Source organism: Camelina sativa, chromosome 12 (assembly GCF_030686135.1).
Source record: "Camelina sativa cultivar CO46 ecotype springtype chromosome 12, ASM3068613v1".
Lineage (NCBI taxonomy): Eukaryota > Viridiplantae > Streptophyta > Magnoliopsida > Brassicales > Brassicaceae > Camelina > Camelina sativa.
Genome location: NC_141891.1, coordinates 39289302 through 39307053, shown reverse-complemented (window position 1 = coordinate 39307053; position 17752 = coordinate 39289302). Strand labels below are relative to the sequence as shown.

The 17752-nt window shown below is 45.7% G+C and overlaps 1 protein-coding gene and 1 non-coding gene across 2 annotated transcripts; both read left to right on the top strand.

The window, feature by feature from the left end:
• Window positions 1-8492: 8492 nt before the first annotated feature.
• On the top strand, window positions 8493-8599 carry LOC147933344 (small nucleolar RNA R71). The gene has a single exon (XR_015576816.1). It is a non-coding gene; the product is annotated as a small nucleolar RNA R71 (small nucleolar RNA).
• Window positions 8600-11061: 2462 nt separating this feature from the next.
• Window positions 11062-12329, top strand: LOC147933343 (uncharacterized). The gene is made up of 3 exons (XM_087477410.1): window positions 11062-11197; window positions 11286-11413; window positions 11481-12329. The coding sequence occupies exons 1-3, from the start codon at window positions 11062-11064 to the stop codon at window positions 12327-12329; spliced, it is 1113 nt and encodes a 370-aa protein (XP_087333536.1).
• Window positions 12330-17752: the final 5423 nt, after the last annotated feature.

The following is a 17752-nucleotide window of genomic DNA, read 5'->3' as shown; positions in this document are numbered from 1 at the left end:
TATAACTATAACGTCCCCGAACCACTCTATGACCGAATCGGCCACAAAACTACTCAGTGCGCTACTTGGTAACGTTCACCAACAGGCCGGCCGAGGTTCAAGAACACATCAGGACCCTTAGTCAGTCCGTCGGTGGCGTTTCCTTTTCCGTATGGAACATCTTTTAGGCTTTGCAACCCTTGAGACATTCTAGACGTTGAGCCGATCCGGACTAGGCCTATATCAGTCATGTCTCATGCGAATATAAATCCGAATTTATTAAATATCAAAAGAAAAGTTATTACAAACGGAACCATAAGATCCAAAGTTCAAGTTTGAGGCATGCAGCCCAAAGTTCAAATACAAAAACATACTTTATTCTACAATAGACACGCAAGCTACTCCGGCTTCCTACTCGTTCATCACGCCCATTAGTTCCCTCTAGGGTTTCCTGCACAGCAAACACAAACCGTAAGTAATCGCGAAGATTACTTAGTAAGCTCAAGATTCCAGCATATAAATTAAACCCCCCAATTCCCAACAACAACAAAGCAAGCAATCACACATGCAAGCAACAACAAAGCAAGCAATCACACATGCAAGCAACAACAATAAAGCTATCAACTATCAGAGATAGCAAGCGGAAGCTAAACAATCAATCAACACAACAACATGCATGATAAACTGGTTTTCACCTAGGGTATCAATTCCCTATGCAGTTGTAGTACAAAGAGTTATCAATCCAAATGGTTGTTATGCTAACAGATAGGATGCAATCAGAATCAAGCAAGTCAAGCCAAGCAATTAGGGGGTTTGGTTCTAACAGTTCTAATATGAACAAGGTAAAAGAATATAGACAAGCAAACCAAATGACCTAAGCACTCGATGAAAGCAATCGAGTACATGATCGAGTGGGGTGATCGAGTATGGAAGTGAACTATGAACAGCTCGAGGTATTACTCGATGCAGGTTATCGTGTACCTGATCGGGTAAGTGGTCGAGTAAGTAAGGAAAATGCAAGGAATGAAATACGAAAGTTCCTAAGGATGGGGGTAATCGAATCCTAAGTGTTCTAGACCAATACGGATGCCTTACATGCCTCAAGCAATTATTTCCTAGACAATGGACCTCTAAAACCTTGTCACCACACTGTCGCACTAGTAACAATCAACCTTGAACATACTACCACACTGTCGCACTAGCAATATGAACAAGCAGGCATTAAGAACAATTCATTTTTTTGTCAATATACTTAGACTTATCTGATTTTGTCACTCAAAGTTAAGTATACCTCTAGCATTGACCTAATCAAGCATTTTATCTACTCCTTTCGGCCTGTAGCATTATAAACGCCCTAGATCTAGTCTCAACCTGTCGGTCTGTTGACCGCATTAAGAACATCAACCTAGAAGGAAATTTATCTATCATAACAATCAACTAAAGCATCCTAACCGATCAAGAATACCTAATCATCTATCCCATCCCTAGAAACTTTGCTACACTACTCGGACATAGAAACGAATGATAAAACCATAGAAATAAACGAAATGACATTATTAAAAAGATAGAGTAGAGTAAAAAAGAGTAGGGATAAAAGATCTAAGAAAAACTACAAATTAAAAGTACAAAAACAAGAAGAAAATGTTGAGTCGCTCAGTTCTCTCACAGAAGCTCTCGCTCTCTGGTTTGAGGGTCTGCGGCATGCTCGTTTGCGAGCTAGAGAAAGAGGGGGTTTATATATGGAAACCCATTTGACCTAGCTTCCCAGACCTGCCCGATGGTCTACTCGATGGGGTACACGAGGCTTGAGTCGGGTAACTCCTCGGGTGGATCTTCGGGTTGCTCTTCGCGCTCTTGGATCCTCTTCGATCATGTTGGGGTTCGGACTTGTTCTTGTAGCTCGATGGCTCCTTCGGGTACATGCTCGAGTTGTCCTTGTTTTCCCCCATTTTTGGCTCTTTAGCACCTGTTTTCATCCAATATATGCAAATGCAGAAATGCAACACCCTAAATGCTCTAAAACTTGATTCCTATAGTAAATGGTCTAAAAATGCTAAGTTAGAGGTATGAACAATGCAAAATATGGACAAAAAGGATGCTAAAAACATGTAAATTAGAGTGTTATCAGACCCCCAAACTTAAATCTTGCTAGTCCTCTAGCAAGTAAGTAAGAATGTATGGTTTGAAAGTGGGGACTCATAACCTTAAGATGCTAACCAAAGGATGCAAGCTATAGTCCTTAAAGATAGTTTAATGGTGCTAAGATCAATCAACATACTTACAAATATTTTTCTATGCTTATTGCCATGTATCGATCTAGCTCAACCTCCAACTAAAGATAAGGAACATCTCTTTCACATTCAATTAAGTGTTTGGCGAATTCTTGCAAATGGAAGGTGAATCAAGCACAATCGGTTTCAAGGGTAAGGCTTTTTGATAAGGTGGTTTCAAGCAAATTCTTTAGGTGGTTTTTCTCAAAAACTGGAATGCTAGACAGTCATGAAAACTATCTAAGACTGAGAACAATTTGGGCATACAAAGCTTAACTCTTGATGATCTACCCTTTTCTCATACATTCATAATGATTTTTTTTTTTTTTATTTAAACCTCCTAGAATTTAACTACCCATACCCTTGATTTTAACTCTCTTTTTTTTTTTACTCCCTAAGGTTTAGACTTTTAGACTTTAAAATTCTATCTCTTAATCTCTCTTTTTTTTTTAATTTTTTTTTTTGTTTCTTTGCTAAACTCCTAATATACATATATTCTCTTTCTTTTTTTTTTCTAGGAGACTATAGCAAGAACTTTTTTTTTTTTTTTTTTTAGTTAGAGACTTAGAGCTAATTAATTCTAACCTTAGGGACTTTTCTCTTTTTTTTTTATATATTCCACAACCCATCCCCAAATAAACATTCTAACCACCTATCTTTCAAAACCGAATCTATTAGCTAGTTCAAATCTAACTTAGCTAAATCAAGAGGCAGTTCTTTGTCGTTCTCAATACTCTCAAAGTTTCACAATTTATAGCACAATGAAAAAGGCCTCACTCAACAATTCACAACGAGGTTTGAAAGAAAGGTTTGGGTTCATGGGTAGGACAAATGAATCGGGTTAAACGAAAAGATTGGTAGAAAGTGGAGTGCTAACCCGAGTTTAGAGTTACCATGAGCAAGTATTCAAGTTCCATAAGCAAGACAATTAAAGTTCAAATTAAATCCAATAATATAGAGATGTTCTAATGTTCAAGCAAGTGGAGGAAGCATTCAATCGACACAAAGGGTCTAAGCAAAGATTTTTCATTTTTTTCCAAAGACTGATCTAGCAACAATGAACTGTGATTAAGGGCTATAGCTTCAATCCTAAGGTTTGATTTTAAACAAGGTGGTTTTAATCATTGTCCCCTAAGATGCATATGCAACAATCCTATATGAAACAAACTAGACTCAATCCTAATATGTAAATGCAACTACATGAACACTCTTTTATTTTTTTTTATTTTTTTCAAAAATTTTCAAATTTTTTTTTGGGTTTTTAATGCACATAGATGCAAACTCAAATGAATAAAACTCGCATGCAAAAATTTGAAATAATAAAAATAAGAAAATAAAACACAATGTTAAATACATTCTAGGACCCTCCCCCAAACTTAAATTACACAGTCTCTGTGTAAATAAAAGTTGGAAAAGAATCCAAGAACCACACAAAATAAGAAGAAACTAAATGCAATGTTATATACAAGTGTTGGATGAAATTGGTACCTCATGGGTTGGTGAAGAAGGAGGTTGCAGCAGCCTCCATGCTTGCTAACGTATAGCCAGGGTCATCTCCGGCTTCAGCAGGTGCCGGTGTTTGCTTGTCAGAGAGCTCAGATATGCGTACAGACGACTTGCTCGGACCAGCATCCGAGGTGTTGATCGAGGGTGGGATCGCGTAGCTCATCGGGTAGGGCATCGGGTAGTAGGATGGAAATGGTGGAAGAGGCCCAGAATGATCACCGGTGTATCCACTCGCAGGGTGCATCGTGTACGGCATCGTGTATGGCATCTGGTACGGTGGAGGAAAAATTCCAGCATAATCAACCGATTGGGTGCTCGATGGGTGCATCGGATAGTGCATCGTGTACCCCATCGGATTAGGTGTTGGGTAAGCGTCAGAGTGGCTTTTCCTCGATGCTTCTGGTTGGGTGATATCCTCCTCAGCTTGGGGCTCGTATGATGATGCTCTTTGAGGTTCCGGAGGTGGCAGTCCTCGAGTTCCTCCTAGTGGTCTGCTTCTCCCTATCCATGTAGGTGCTTGTGCCGAGGTAGGAGCTGAGGCACAGCTTGCCTTGTCTTGCAACTCCTTGATCTGACCTCCCATTACCTTCACTGAACCGGCAAGATCCTTCACCTTTTTCACCAGGAACTTGTTCATCTTCTTTAGCCAGCCAATTCTCTTGTGAGCTTCCCTCACTCCTACTGGTTGCTTTTGAGAGCATGCATACTCCTCAAAATCAAACTCCACCGAGCTATCTCCTTGTCTCTGCCCGGTCTCTTCTCTCTTCTCAGCCTCGGACTCCTCCTCCGGGTTGTACAGCTCTTCCAACGGTGGTGCGAAGTCAATGTTGTGCCCTAACCGAACCTTGGTGTATTCGACATTGGCTAAAACCATTTGAGCAGCTCCGGCGGTTGGATGGACAAACTTGAAAAATGTCATGTCATTAGGCCTTTCATAGGCCAAGAATCTCGCCAGCACGAGGTAGTCCGTATCCAGCCACCTTGGTTCGTGGACGATTCCTTTTAAGGGCACATCGCATGCCACTAAGATTGGTGTTACTAGTCCTCCAATAGAGATCTCGCCGCCTCCTTCTCTCCTTTTCACAGCCCAAGATTTCAAGTACATGATTGATCGAGTAGCACGAACAACATACTAGTATCAGCTATGTCTCCTACTAGCGGTGTTCCATCCCTAGCACTATCCAAAACTCCACACAATGCAACATCCAATAACTGAAGCTCATGGTCGTTCACGTTCCCAGTCTCTTTTCTAGCAAAAAGAGTGCATGCGAGAGACTTGTGAAAATACCTCAAAACAGGGCTCCTTATTTGAGCAGATTTGGAGCTCGTGGACTTGTAGGGGTGCTTGTCTCCTATTGTCAGCCATAGGGACCTCATCTCTTCCTTGCTGACCTCCATACCTTCCCCACTACCAGCCTTGAAGCCATACAACATCTCCATCTCCTTGAAAGTCAGCCGGTATTCCGTGTTCCGAACAGAGAAGGTAGAACCCGATCTCCCCATCGGGTAGTAGGGTCGGGTGGTCCTCGAAATAGTGCAGCTTCAGGGTTGAAAGGAAGTGGACCGTATCCTCTTCATAAGCTTCTAGATGGGAAGGCATCATATTGCCCAGGTGGCACATATCGAACAAAAACTCAACATCTCTAGCGATGCCCAATTGCTTCATTGTCTCACGGTGAGGGTATCGGGTACCAACGAAGCTCATCTTCCGGAAGACTTTGAACAATCTCGCCGGAGTGTCGACTTCCTTTTGCTTAAGCCTCCGCGAGGCTTGGCGGGTCCTCTCTCTATGCTCCTCTTCTCTTTCTCTTTCCTCCTCCTCAGCATGTTGATCCTCTTCAACCACTGCTCTCTCAACCACCTTCTCAGCCTTCTCCGAAGCCAGTCTCTTCCCCCTTGCAATTGCGGCTCTATTCCTTGATCGAGAGGTTTGGATCTCACCTTGTTCTTCTCCTCCAGCATCAGAATCGACCTCCATAGGGTCGGTAAGCGTCTTTTCGGACGTAGACAGGTCCCTACGTCGAGGAGAACGAAGGACAGCACTCGCCACTGGACTTGGTGAGCGAACTCGGGGGCTTACTCGATCGGTTACTCGAGCATCAGGTCGGGTGGTGGATCGAGTTGTGCATCGGGTTGGGGAGGCTAAACGTCCACCTAACGGTCGGGAATGTGGAACGTTTCCTCTTCCTTGGGGTTGTTGAACTTCGGCGGCGTCTCCTCCGGTTGTAGCAGCGGTGGAGGTGGATCGTCTTCCCTTCCTTTGGTAGGTTCTAGCGGTTGGCTCCATGTCGATTCCTTGAGAAGAAAAAGAAAAGCTAATTCTTGGGATTAGTAGGGTTAGTCTCCAAAGAAAATCGAATGAGCTTGGAATCGAGAGAGAAGAATAGAAACTTATGGAAATTGAAAAGCTTAAGAGAATGAGGGAGACTTATCAGTGATGAGGAGGGAGAAGGGTTCGACCTCCTTAAATAGGCTAGGGTTTCGGTTGGTGGGCTTCACCGAGAGTGGGCTTGGCTTGTGGAATTCAGACTCCACTCGCTACCTGAGCAGGGACACGATCAGGCGCGTCGAGTACGGTGTCGGGTTGACCCTCGGGTTTACCAATTCCCTCTTCCCAATTTTCCATTCTTTTTTTTTTTTTTTATAAAACTGCAAAATAGAAAAATTAAATAAAAGAAAATAAAGCAAATAGACTAAAACTAAAAGATACCTTTGGGACTTCCTCCCAAGTGAGCTTGTTTAGAGTCACTAAGCTTGACTCTTCATGCTCCTTAAGCATGGGATCCATGTGGAAAAGGTTCTGGAATCCTCTCCACTACAGTAGGTTGGTTCAAAAGATCTCCCAAATTTTGTCCAGGTTCCATGGCAAATGTGGTGTTAACCTCTTCAATATGTAGCCTTTTTCTTTGTTTGGTCCTAGTGGAAAAAGCTTGACCATCTATGGTTGGCCTCTTAACCCCTTTCTTCACCTCAAACTCCATCTTGAGGTGTTCACCATGTTCTATCCTGATCTTGCCTCGTGTCACTTCGATCACCGCACCAACTGTTGCCAAGAATGGTCTTCCTAGAATCAGTGGATCATCCGGTTCTTTGCTCATATCTAGGATCATAAAGTCGGTAGGCACTTCCAGTCTCCCAATCCTTAGGGGCAGATTTTCTAAAATGCCAATCGGATGCCTTACCGTTCTATCGGCTAGAACTAGATATTGCTTACTTGGTTTGAAGTCGGTGAATCCTAGCTTGTTAGCAACTGAAAGTGGCATGATGCTAACCGAAGCTCCAAGATCACACAAGCAGCTCTTGAAAATCCGAAATCCTATTGAACACGGCAATGTGAAAGAGCCAGGATCTTCAAGTTTTTCCTCAATTCTTATCTCGGGATCCAAACAAATTTCACTTCTTAGAATTTCAAATCCGATCTCATTGACAGCCTCCTTAACCTCATCCTCCAATCTAGCTGCTTCCTTTGCAGCTTCCTGCTGAAGCTCATGTGGGGGCAAAAGCTTAGGTGGTGGATCTTTGCGCTTAGCCATTCGCTCTGCAAGCGCTTCCAACTGGATGTCAAGTGCAGTATTGAACCTTTCCTCCAACCCCCCTCCTACCAGTGCAGGTGGTTGAGGCTGATCTCCTTTCTCAACATCTACTCGATGCATCATCTGATCAACATCATCGTGTAGGTCATCGGGTTTCACTTCGAGTTGTTTGTCAGTTTGTGAATCTCGAACCAATGCTCGATCATCAACTCGATCAGTCTCATCGGGTGAAGGCTCGGGTTCATACTCGGATATATAGTATTCGGCCTCATTCTTCATTGAGTCTTCCACATCCTCCCCATCTTGATCATCACTATCCCCAGTGAGGTGGTCCTCATAATCATCATCTAGGAAAATGGCTTGAGCAGTCGCATAATCCTTGGGGTTTTGAACAGCTTTACCCGGCAGTTGATTGATCTTTGGTGCGGGTTGGTTGTTGTGGTAGCCTTCCAGGTATCGAACCTTTGTGTTGAGTGATTCGTACTTGGCACTGAGGTCATTGTACCCTGAGTCAATTTTGTTGCTCATTTCCGCGAATCGTTTCGCGATGTCCATAGAATCTGTAGCCTGTTGATGAATCATTTGCTGAATAAGACCTCGTAACTCGACTTCTTGTGACTGGTTCTGTGGACCTTGGTGTTGTTGGAATCCTGGTGGTTGGTTGTAGGTGCCTTGGTATGGTTGCTTAGGCGCATAGCCTTGGTTGTACTGGACAAAAGGCTTCTGTTGGGTCTGGTTCCCTTGAACTGCAGATGGGTAGGTTTGGTCTTGAGGATTTGCAACATTCGGGTTCCGATAAGATAGATTTGGGTTCGGCTTGAAGTTGTTGTACCCTCTGTTGTACCCTCCTTGGTTGTTGATGTAGTTAACATCCTCTAGCTGCATAGTCTCCCCATCTTGCTGTTGAAACTGCTCTTCCTCTGATATAGCATGGACATGCTTCTGCTGGTTGAGGAGCTGATCGAACTTGTCATTGAGGGCTTTCATGTCCCTCTTGTACTTGGCATCTTCCTCTCCTGTAGATCGCACAGAGCGATCATATTCCTCCTTATAGTTGCCATCAGATTGAGCCAAGTTCTCAACTAGGTCCCAACCTTCATCAACATCCTTGTTGAGAAAGTTACCATTGCTTGCGGTGTCCAGCAACATCCGTATCTTGGGGACCACTCCTCGGTATAGTGTGCTCAGCAATGAAGCATTACTGAATCCGTGATGTGGACATCGAGTTGTGTACCCCTTGAAACGTTCCCAAGCTTTATTGAACGTTTCGTTATTCTTCTGTACAAAGCTGGAAATTTCATTTCGCAGCCTTGCGGTTCTGGAGTTTGAGAAGAATTTGGCCAAGAATGCCTTCTTGCACGTTTCCCAAGTGGTGATGGACTCCTTAGGGAGCGATTTCTCCCAAATGTGTGCTTTATCTCCCAAAGAGAATGGGAAAAGCCTTAGCTTGAATCCATCTTCACTGACTCCATTTATCTTAGTTAGGCTACAGAGCCTATCAAATTCATCCAGATGATCCAGTGGGTCCTCCATTGGCAGTCCATGAAATTTGTTGCTCTGTATCATCTGGATGAGACTACTCTTGATCTCAAAGTTGTTGTTCTGCACAGCTGGTGGCACAATGCCATTCCTCTGAGTGTGAGTAGTCGGAGCATCTCTTGCTCCTATGTTGGTCCTTGCTTGAGGAGCTGGTGGACCGTTCTCATTATTCATCGTCTCCTCAATGGGTGCTAGGTCCGGTTGAACTTGTTGTTGTCTGAGTAGACAAGGTCTGTCGATGTTGTCGATGAAAGGACTCAGGTTCTGACTACCTCTGGATCGTGTTTGCATGCACAGGCAAGTATCCGAGTTTGTACACGAGTGTGAGAACTGAAATCTAGTTTCTCCTTCCAAAGTAATTCGAATGTGGAGGAGCTTATCGCCGTTTATAATTTTGAACTGAATTGAGAGAGTTTGGAGAATTTGAATTTGTATTACTGCTTTTGGAAAATCTTTCTGACCCCTTACAAAAGACCCCTTCCTTACATATTTATACCGACTATTTTATTATCTAATTAATACATAATTAATAGGGCATGATTTGTGCGACCCAATTAATCCTCTTGAATGCGGGAATCTTTGACCGGGCCCGAGCTGCGAGCTGACCAACACGGATCACCTCCGCGCTCACTTCCTTCCTCCAGGCCTGATGGGCCGATCAGTAATACGTTCTTGGCCCATTAGACAAGCCCAGCATGGGCCCTTTTGCTTATTGCCCGAGATGGCAGATCGTGGGTACAACAGTTGCCGCCCAAGTCTCTCGAGCTGAACAGTTCGGGGGACTTTTAACGTTCAAGCGATCGATTTTGGGAAACTGAATATCTCCCATATCTCCATGATTTGATCGTGGTAATGATGAGATTTGCCTTCCCGAATGAGCCTCGGGGCCCACTAGGTGGCGTGTTAGCTATACGAGAGAGAGAGAACGGTGCGAGACCTTTCACTTCCCCAGGTAATCATTACTCCCTGGTTCCGTGTATAAAGGTAAACTCGACTTTTCTCTTTCACTCTTAATCCCCAATTGTGCTTGTGTTTTCTCCGTTTTTCAATTTTCTCTCTTTCCTTCTGTGAACTTCTTTTACTTTCGCCGGAAAACCCTTCACTCTCCCTTTATTTCTTACTACTTTTACCGGGAAAGCATGTCTCCGCCAAAATCCTCATCGGGAAAAACCGCAAAACCCTTAATTCTGGGCGTTTTCGGCCCCCACCAGCCGTCGATTCTCTCTGCGGAAAGCATAGCCGAGATTAGAGGATCCACCGGGATTCCGTCGGAGGTGGAGATCAGATTCTCGGAGGCTCATGAGTCTCCGGAGAACCCCCCTCCGGGGTACTGTTGCGCGTTTGAGATATTCTTCTCTGTGTGCGGTCTGTCGTTCCCCCTTCCCGAACTCATCGTGACGATGATGTTTGAACTGGGCTTCGCTCTTCCCCAGATGTGCCCCAACTTTGTTCGGACTGTCTTGTGCCTTCAAACTCTGGGGGAGGAGTTCAACTACCAGTTATCATTGGCCGACTTCCTCCAGGTGTACACGAGCTCACTTTCGGCCACCGTGTGAGTTCGCACGTATCGAAGTGGACTTTGAAAATTGGTAGAATGGAGTTCCTTGCTAGGTCCAAGTTAAGTATTGCTTGACTTCCTGTCTCACCTTTTAACTGTTTCTTTTTCAGATCACTTCGAACGCGGATTGCTTTGTCCCACATTCGCGGAGTTTTTCTCGAGGTTCTGCAGCCAGGGACAGATTGCTTGGGATTCTTTCTCCTGCGAAAGGATCAGAGAGTCCACGGTGAGGCTCGAAAGACGTTTTCTAGTCTGTTCTACCCCCGTGAGTGTTTCGGAGATGAATTACAGGGAAGAAAGGGCATGCCGAGCTGCCGAAAAAGAGGCAAAGAAACATATGGCAATGGCCCTTGCTGAAGGCAAAGCTCGCCTTTCTAACAAGAATTCCTCCGGATCCTCCGTTCCCGAGGTGAGCGGGACTTCCGCACCTCCAACTGGCTCTCCCGAGCTGGGTACAGAATCAACCAGGGCTCCTGCTGGCCCGTTGGTTCCCTCCGTGATTGTCATTGCTGATTCTAGCGATGAGCCACGGGAGGTCGCTGCTTCCCCCCGGCATCGAAGAAAGCCTCTGCTGAGATTTCCTCTCAGCAAACTGATTCATCGAAGAAGAGGAAGGAGCCCGAGACCGTCTCCTCTTCTCGTGAAAAAGTCCGAGCCCGGACTGGCTCATTAGGGGATGAGCGAAATAAACCGAGCTCGAAAGACAGGGGTCCCTCCTTGGAGAGGAGATCTAAAGAGGCCCCCCCCGCCTAGAGATTCCGGGGACTCCTCTGGGAGGAACCCGCTGAAGGAACAACGTCCTCTCGCCCGAGGTAATAGATTTTATGAGGTGCTCTTAAGTTTATACCTTTGACTGTTCGAAAGTTGATGACTGAAATGACTTGTCCAAAAATCTTTCAGTCCCCCCTGCGTCCCCAGCTGACCTAATGAGGAGCTATGTACGGCCCGGAGTTCGGATTCCGGCGTTTGCTGACATGACCGAGGTCAATCGTGCGAACTTCTTCCGTTTTGCGGATAAAATCGGCGAGGTAATACCCTTTGGCCCCCCTTTTTTTCTTACTTTTTTATCCGCTTCTTGACGAGCTGACTTTCCAGCTAATGATCGAGTTCAACTCCTCGGTGGCATCCTACGAGGATCAATTGTTTGCCTCCCCTTCATCTTCCGAGGTGAACCTTCTTCAAGAGAGGATCGCTGACCTGGAAGCCCAGGTGAAAGAGTACGCAAGGCTGGAGGCTGAGAATGCTAGCACCGTAGCGAAAGCCGAACAAATCCGAGCGCGGATGAAGAAGGCTGAAATAGAGGTGCTCGACCTTGGGGTTGCCAACGAAGACCTCCGAGACAAACTGAAGAAGGCGGGGGACCTTTACTTCGAAGCAGCAGAGGATGCGAAGGCGGCCAAGAACAGGTTGCACGAGATCGAGCTCCGCAATCAGCTACTCGAAGCTGGCAACAGCTGCGAGATTGAGAGGGTACGAAAGGAGGAGAGGCAGGCAATGAGGCGGACTCTCCTTCCTTTGGTTGAGGAGGTGAGGGTCACCTTCGAAGAGAGGGAGAAGCTAGCTCTGCTCCAGGTCCGAGCTGCTGAGATTAGGGCGAACCGGATGCTGATCGAGGAGATCGCCAGAGGAGAGATCCAAGACATGGAGGCCGAGCTCGGAATCCTGAAAGCTGACGAAGAGGAGGCAGACGAGAAGGTTTCGAAGGTAACTCCTTGTGACCTCGACCTCTCAGTATTCTCAGATCTTTTGGCGGATACACCCGATCTCTTGTGCAGCGAGAACCCGCTAAGTGTCACAATCGACGAGTCCGGCACTAATCTCGGGCAAATGTCAAAGCAGGGAATGGACGATTTTCTGGCAAACACCAGGCCGGAAGAGGAGCTCGCAGAGATGGGCTTGGCCCTATCCGAAGCGGCGTCTGATCCTGTTCTTCCTAATCCTTAGTTTTCGTTTTGGGGTTGTTATGGCACGGGTTGCCCCCCTGTTTGTAGTACTTATTTTCAGACTTGTTTTGGAGTGTTTTGGTCGTGGTGACCACTCCAAATTTTTTTTTTTTTGTCATCTTAAATGCGAACTTAATTTCCGCAATCTTTTGTTTTAAAAGATGATATGAGCAGGAATAAACACGAAGTAAGAACTTCGGTTAAGTAGTTCGAAAAGATGACACCCCAACTTTAATAAGTAAAGTTGAGTACGAAGTGGATACTTCGGTTTAGATAAGAAACTAAGTTTTGACTTTACTAGGTAAAGTGGAATACAAAGTAAGAACTTCGGTTTAGAGTTTTCGCAACGTTAAGCTTTAAAGTAAAGCTGAGTACGAAGTGAAAACTTCGGTTTAGACCTGCGAAGATGAACCTTAGCTTAAATGATTTACGCGAAGTCAGACTTCGGCTTCTTTTTTTTTTTTTTTTTTTTTTTTTTTGAGAAACCATTATTAATAAAAAAGTTTAAGAAAACTTTAAATTTTATTAATATGGATAGTTGGACCCGAAGTGGGCTGCCTACGTACCCTTATCGGGATCAAGCTAAATCGTAGTCGATACAAATAAATTAACTGTAAAAGAGTTTAAGGTGCAAAGAATTCCAAGACCTCGGGACTGGTTTTCCCTCTGAGTCCTCGAGCTGATAGACTCCATTTCGGACTTCGCGAGTAATTCTGTACGGTCCTTCCCAGTTAATTCCCAGCTTTCCTGCATTGAGCTCCTCGGTGTTCTCGTAAACTTTCCGGAGGATTAGGTCGCCAACTGCCAAGGGTCTGCTTCGGATTTTGGAGTTATAGTACCGAGCTACTGCGTTCTGGTAATTCTGGATCCGAACCAAGGCCTGGTCCTGACGCTCGTTGATTGTATCGAGAGTATCCTGTAGGAATTCTTCATTCTCCTCAGCTCGGAGTGGGTTTAGCGAGGTACGGATTCCGAGCATTTCTATATCGGCTGGAACTACGGCATCAATTCCGTAAACCAGGGAGAAAGGTGTCTCATTGGTGGCCCGACGAGGTGTTGTTCGGATCGCCCAGAGGACGCCCTGAAGTTCGTCCGGCCATCGCCCCTTGCGAGCATCGAGCCGTTTCTTCAAGTTGGCAAGTATGACCTTATTCATCGCCTCGACTTGCCCATTACCTTGTGGGTAACGAGGAGTTGATTTACTGAGTCGAATTTTCCACTTCGCGCAGAACTCTTCGAACTTCGAGGAGATGAACTGTGGACCATTGTCCGTGATGATTTCACACGGGACGCCATAGCGATAGATTATGCTCTCAAGCACGAACTGCTCCACTTCGTCACTTGTTACTTTCGCATAGGCTGCCGCTTCTACCCACTTGGAGAAATAGTCGGTAACAGCGAGCACGTACTGAACTCCTCCTGGTCCTCGATGTAATGGACCGATGATATCCATAGACCACCTCATGAATGGGTAAGGTGCGGATACCGAAGACAGGAGCTCGGCAGGTTAATGAATTGACGGGGCATGCTTCTGACACTTCTCACAAGCTCGAGAATATCTTTCGCAGTCTGTGACCATGGTAGGCCAGAAGTAACCTTGCCTTTTGATTTTGAAAGCCAGAGTCCGACCTCCGGAGTGATTTCCATTGGGACCATCGTGAACAGCTCGCATTAGCATCGCAGGCTCACTACCAGCCACGCATGTTAGATACGGACCAGCTACACTTCGGCTTAGAAGTATTCCGTTGTGAACGCAGTACCGCGCACTGACAACCTTGAGTTTCCTAGCTGCCCATTTGTCGGCTGGGAGTTCCCCTTTTTCCAAGTAAGTCCAGATCGGGCTCCACCAGTCATCTGCCCCTCAGCTGTTAGAATTCGTGCCGCTCGAAGTAGCATGTGGGATAACAGCTTGATTGGCAACCGGTGAGCTTGCCGGTTTCGAAATTTGACTCGCGTCTAGCTCTGCCAGAAGTGGGTGAACGTCCATTGGAGTAGGCATAACGGGGGCTGGGTCCTTCGGTGGCAAAGAGTCCGCAGACGTCTTGCGAGCTGCCTCCTCTGCAGCCAGCTGCTTTTTCATTGCCCAGGTGACGACGTTTGAGTTTTCTAGTCGAATGCTCGGATATTGGATAACTTCGACGGGGATAATCCTGGTCGTCGCGGGATCCGAAGTGGACGCCAAAGATGCTAAAGCGTCCGCAGCGGAGTTTTCACTTCGTGGGGTCTTAGTGATTTCAAAATCCTCGAACTTAGTGACTAGTTCCCGAGCTGTGGACAAATAAGCCTCCATACAACCATCCTTTGTCTCGTACTCCCCCAAAAACTGGTTGGTGACCAGGTGTGAATCGCAGAAAGCTCGGAGTTTTCGGACACCAATCCCCACTGCGAGGCGTAAACCAGCAAGGAAGGATTCGTACTCGGCTTCATTGTTGGACGCACTGAAAGCCAAGCGAAATGACTGCTCGATCACTTCGCCTGTAGGGGAAGTGAGGCGGACCCCAATTCCTGCTCCCGACTTGGAAGAAGCGCCATCGACATACAACGTCCATGGGGCTTCGACATTGTCGCTAACCGAAGAGGCTAGTGGGAGTTTGATCAAGAAATCAGCCAGCACTTGCGCCTTTGCACAAGTTCGAGTCCGGAACTCGATGTCGTATTCACTCAACTCAACAGACTATTTAGCTAGCCTCCCGGACTGGCTTGGACTATGCAATACCATCCGTAGTGGTTGCGTCGTCAGGATTATGATTGTATGGGACTGGAAGTAAGGCCGCAGTTTTCTTCCTGAAGTGACTACTGCTAGGGCCAATTTTTCCATCATAGGGTACCTGGACTCCGCCCCAGTAAATGACTTGCTGATGTAGAAAATTGGTCGCTGCTCCCCCCTTTCCTCACAAACCAAGACTCCGCTGACTGCACTGTCCGAGACGGCTACGTAAAGAAAAAGCGGCTCACCAAACTCGGGTTTAGCCAAGACCGGTGGTTCAGATAGATAGGCTTTGAGCTGAGCAAACGCCTCTTCGCACTTCGTATCCCACGAGAAAGTTTTTCCCCCTTTTCGCAGCAACTGGTAGAACGGGAGGCACTTGTCCGTAGATCGAGAGATGAAGCGGTTGAGGGCTGCGATCCGTCCATTTAGGCATTGCACTTTGCGTAAAGTCCTAGGAGAACTCATAGACAAGAAAGCATTGATCTGCCTCGGATTCGCCTCAATTCCTCTCTCTGTGACGATATACCCTAGAAACTCCCCTGACGGGACTGCAAAGGTGCATTTCGTAGGGTTAAGCTTCATCCCGAACTGATTCAGGATGTCGAAGCAAACTTTCAGATCCGCGAGATGCGAGCTGGCTCCATTGATTTTACCAGCATGTCATCGATGTAAACTTCCATGGTCTTTCCGAGATGGTGCTCGAACATTCGATTTACCAGTCTCTGGTAAGTTGCTCCCGCATTCTTTAACCTGAAAGGCATCACCTTGTAACAGTAAGTCCCGCGGTCTGTAATGAACGCAGTCTTCTCCTGATCGTCTGGGTTAATAAGGATTTGGTTGTAGCCAGAGAAAGCATCCATGAAAGACATCAACTCGTGCCCCAAGGTAGATTCAACTAGCCGATCAATGTGCGGAAGTGGAAAGCTATCCTTGGGGCAGGCCTTATTCAGGTCGGTGAAATCAACGCAGACTCGTGACTTTCCATTCTTTTTCTTGACTACCACTGTGTTTGCGAGCCACTCGGGGTACTTTACTTCGCGTATCTGTCCTGCCTTCAACAAACGTTCAACCTCTTTGTTAACGATTTCAGCTCGCTCAGGGCCCAGCTTCCTTCGCTTCTGCTTTACAGGTCGGAATGTCGGGTCCACATTCAGCTCATGGGAGATAACCTCTAAACTGATACCGGGCATCTCGTCTACGGACCACGCGAAGGTAGCCATCCTTTCCTTTAGGAAGGTTATCAGACAGGCGTGGAGCTCGTCACCCAACCCCACTCCAATCTTGATTTCTTGATCCGAAAACTTGTTATTGATGAAAATTGACTCGGTGAGGTCACCTTTTAACTGCTTCCGAACTAGATTCTTCGGGACCTCGAGCTGTGGTTGCTATTGGACCAGGAGCTTGTGACTTGCGAGGTAACAGCTCCTCGCCATCCTTTGGCTTCCTAGAACCTCCCGTACTCCTTGTGGGGTCGGAAATTTGACGCACTGATGGTACGTCGAGGCCACTGCTTTCATCTGGTAGAGCCAAGGAGTTCCCAAAATAATATTATAGGCCGCAGGTCGATCGAACACCGTGAACTCCACCATTTTAACCACTCCTTGAGTAGACACCGGTAATGTGATCGTACCCAAGGACATTGACGTCTCGCTGGTAAACGAGACCAAAGGTGAGGGCGGTCCTACGATGTGTTCTTTCCCGATACCACTTCTAGCAAGCGTCTCGAGGAAAATCAGGTCTAACGAACTCCCAGTGTCAATTAGGATTCGGCAGTAGTAGTAGAAAGGGTTCTTTCCCGATACCACTTCTATGCAGTTGTAGTAGAAAGGGTTATCAATCCAAATGGTTGTTATGCTAACAGATAGGATGCAATCAGAATCAAGCAAGTCAAGCCAAGCAATTAGGGGGTTTGGTTCTAACAGTTCTAATATGAACAAGGTAAAAGAATATAGACAAGCAAACCAAATGACCTAAGCACTCGATGAAAGCAATCGAGTACATGATCGAGTGGGGTGATCGAGTATGGAAGTGAACTATGAACAGCTCGAGGTATTACTCGATGCAGGTTATCGTGTACCTGATCGGGTAAGTGGTCGAGTAAGTAAGGAAAATGCAAGGAATGAAATACGAAAGTTCCTAAGGATGGGGGTAATCGAATCCTAAGTGTTCTAGACCAATACGGATACCTTACATGCCTCAAGCAATTATTTCCTAGACAATGAACCTCTAAAACCTTGTCACCACACTGTCGCACTAGTAACAATCAACCTTGAACATACTACCACACTGTCGCACTAGCAATATGAACAAGCAGGCATTAAGAACAATTCTTTTTTTTGTCAATATACTTAGACTTATATGATTTTGTCACTCAAAGTTAAGTATACCCCTAGCATTGACCTAATCAAACATTTTATCTACTCCTTTCGGCCTGTAGCATTATAAACGCCCTAGATCTAGTCTCAACCTGTCGGTCTGTTGACCGCATTAATAACATCAACCTAGAAGGAAATTTATCTATCATAACAATCAACTAAAGCATCCTAACCGATCAAGAACACCTAATCATCGAACATAGAAACGAATGATAAAACCATAGAAATAAACGAAAATGACATTATTAAAAAGATAGAGTAGAGTAGAAAAGAGTAGGGATAAAAGATCTAAGAAAAACTACAAATTAAAAGTACAAAAACAAGAAGAAAATGTTGAGT

Coding starts and splice junctions, on each gene's coding strand:
- LOC147933343 (XM_087477410.1), top strand. CDS start 11,062: ATGAGCGAAATAAACCGAGCTCGAAAGACAGGGGTCCCTCCTTGGAGA. Junction 11,198..11,285: donor ACAACGTCCTCTCGCCCGAG/GTAATAGATTTT, acceptor AAAATCTTTCAG/TCCCCCCTGCGTCCCCAGCT. Junction 11,414..11,480: donor TTGCGGATAAAATCGGCGAG/GTAATACCCTTT, acceptor CTGACTTTCCAG/CTAATGATCGAGTTCAACTC.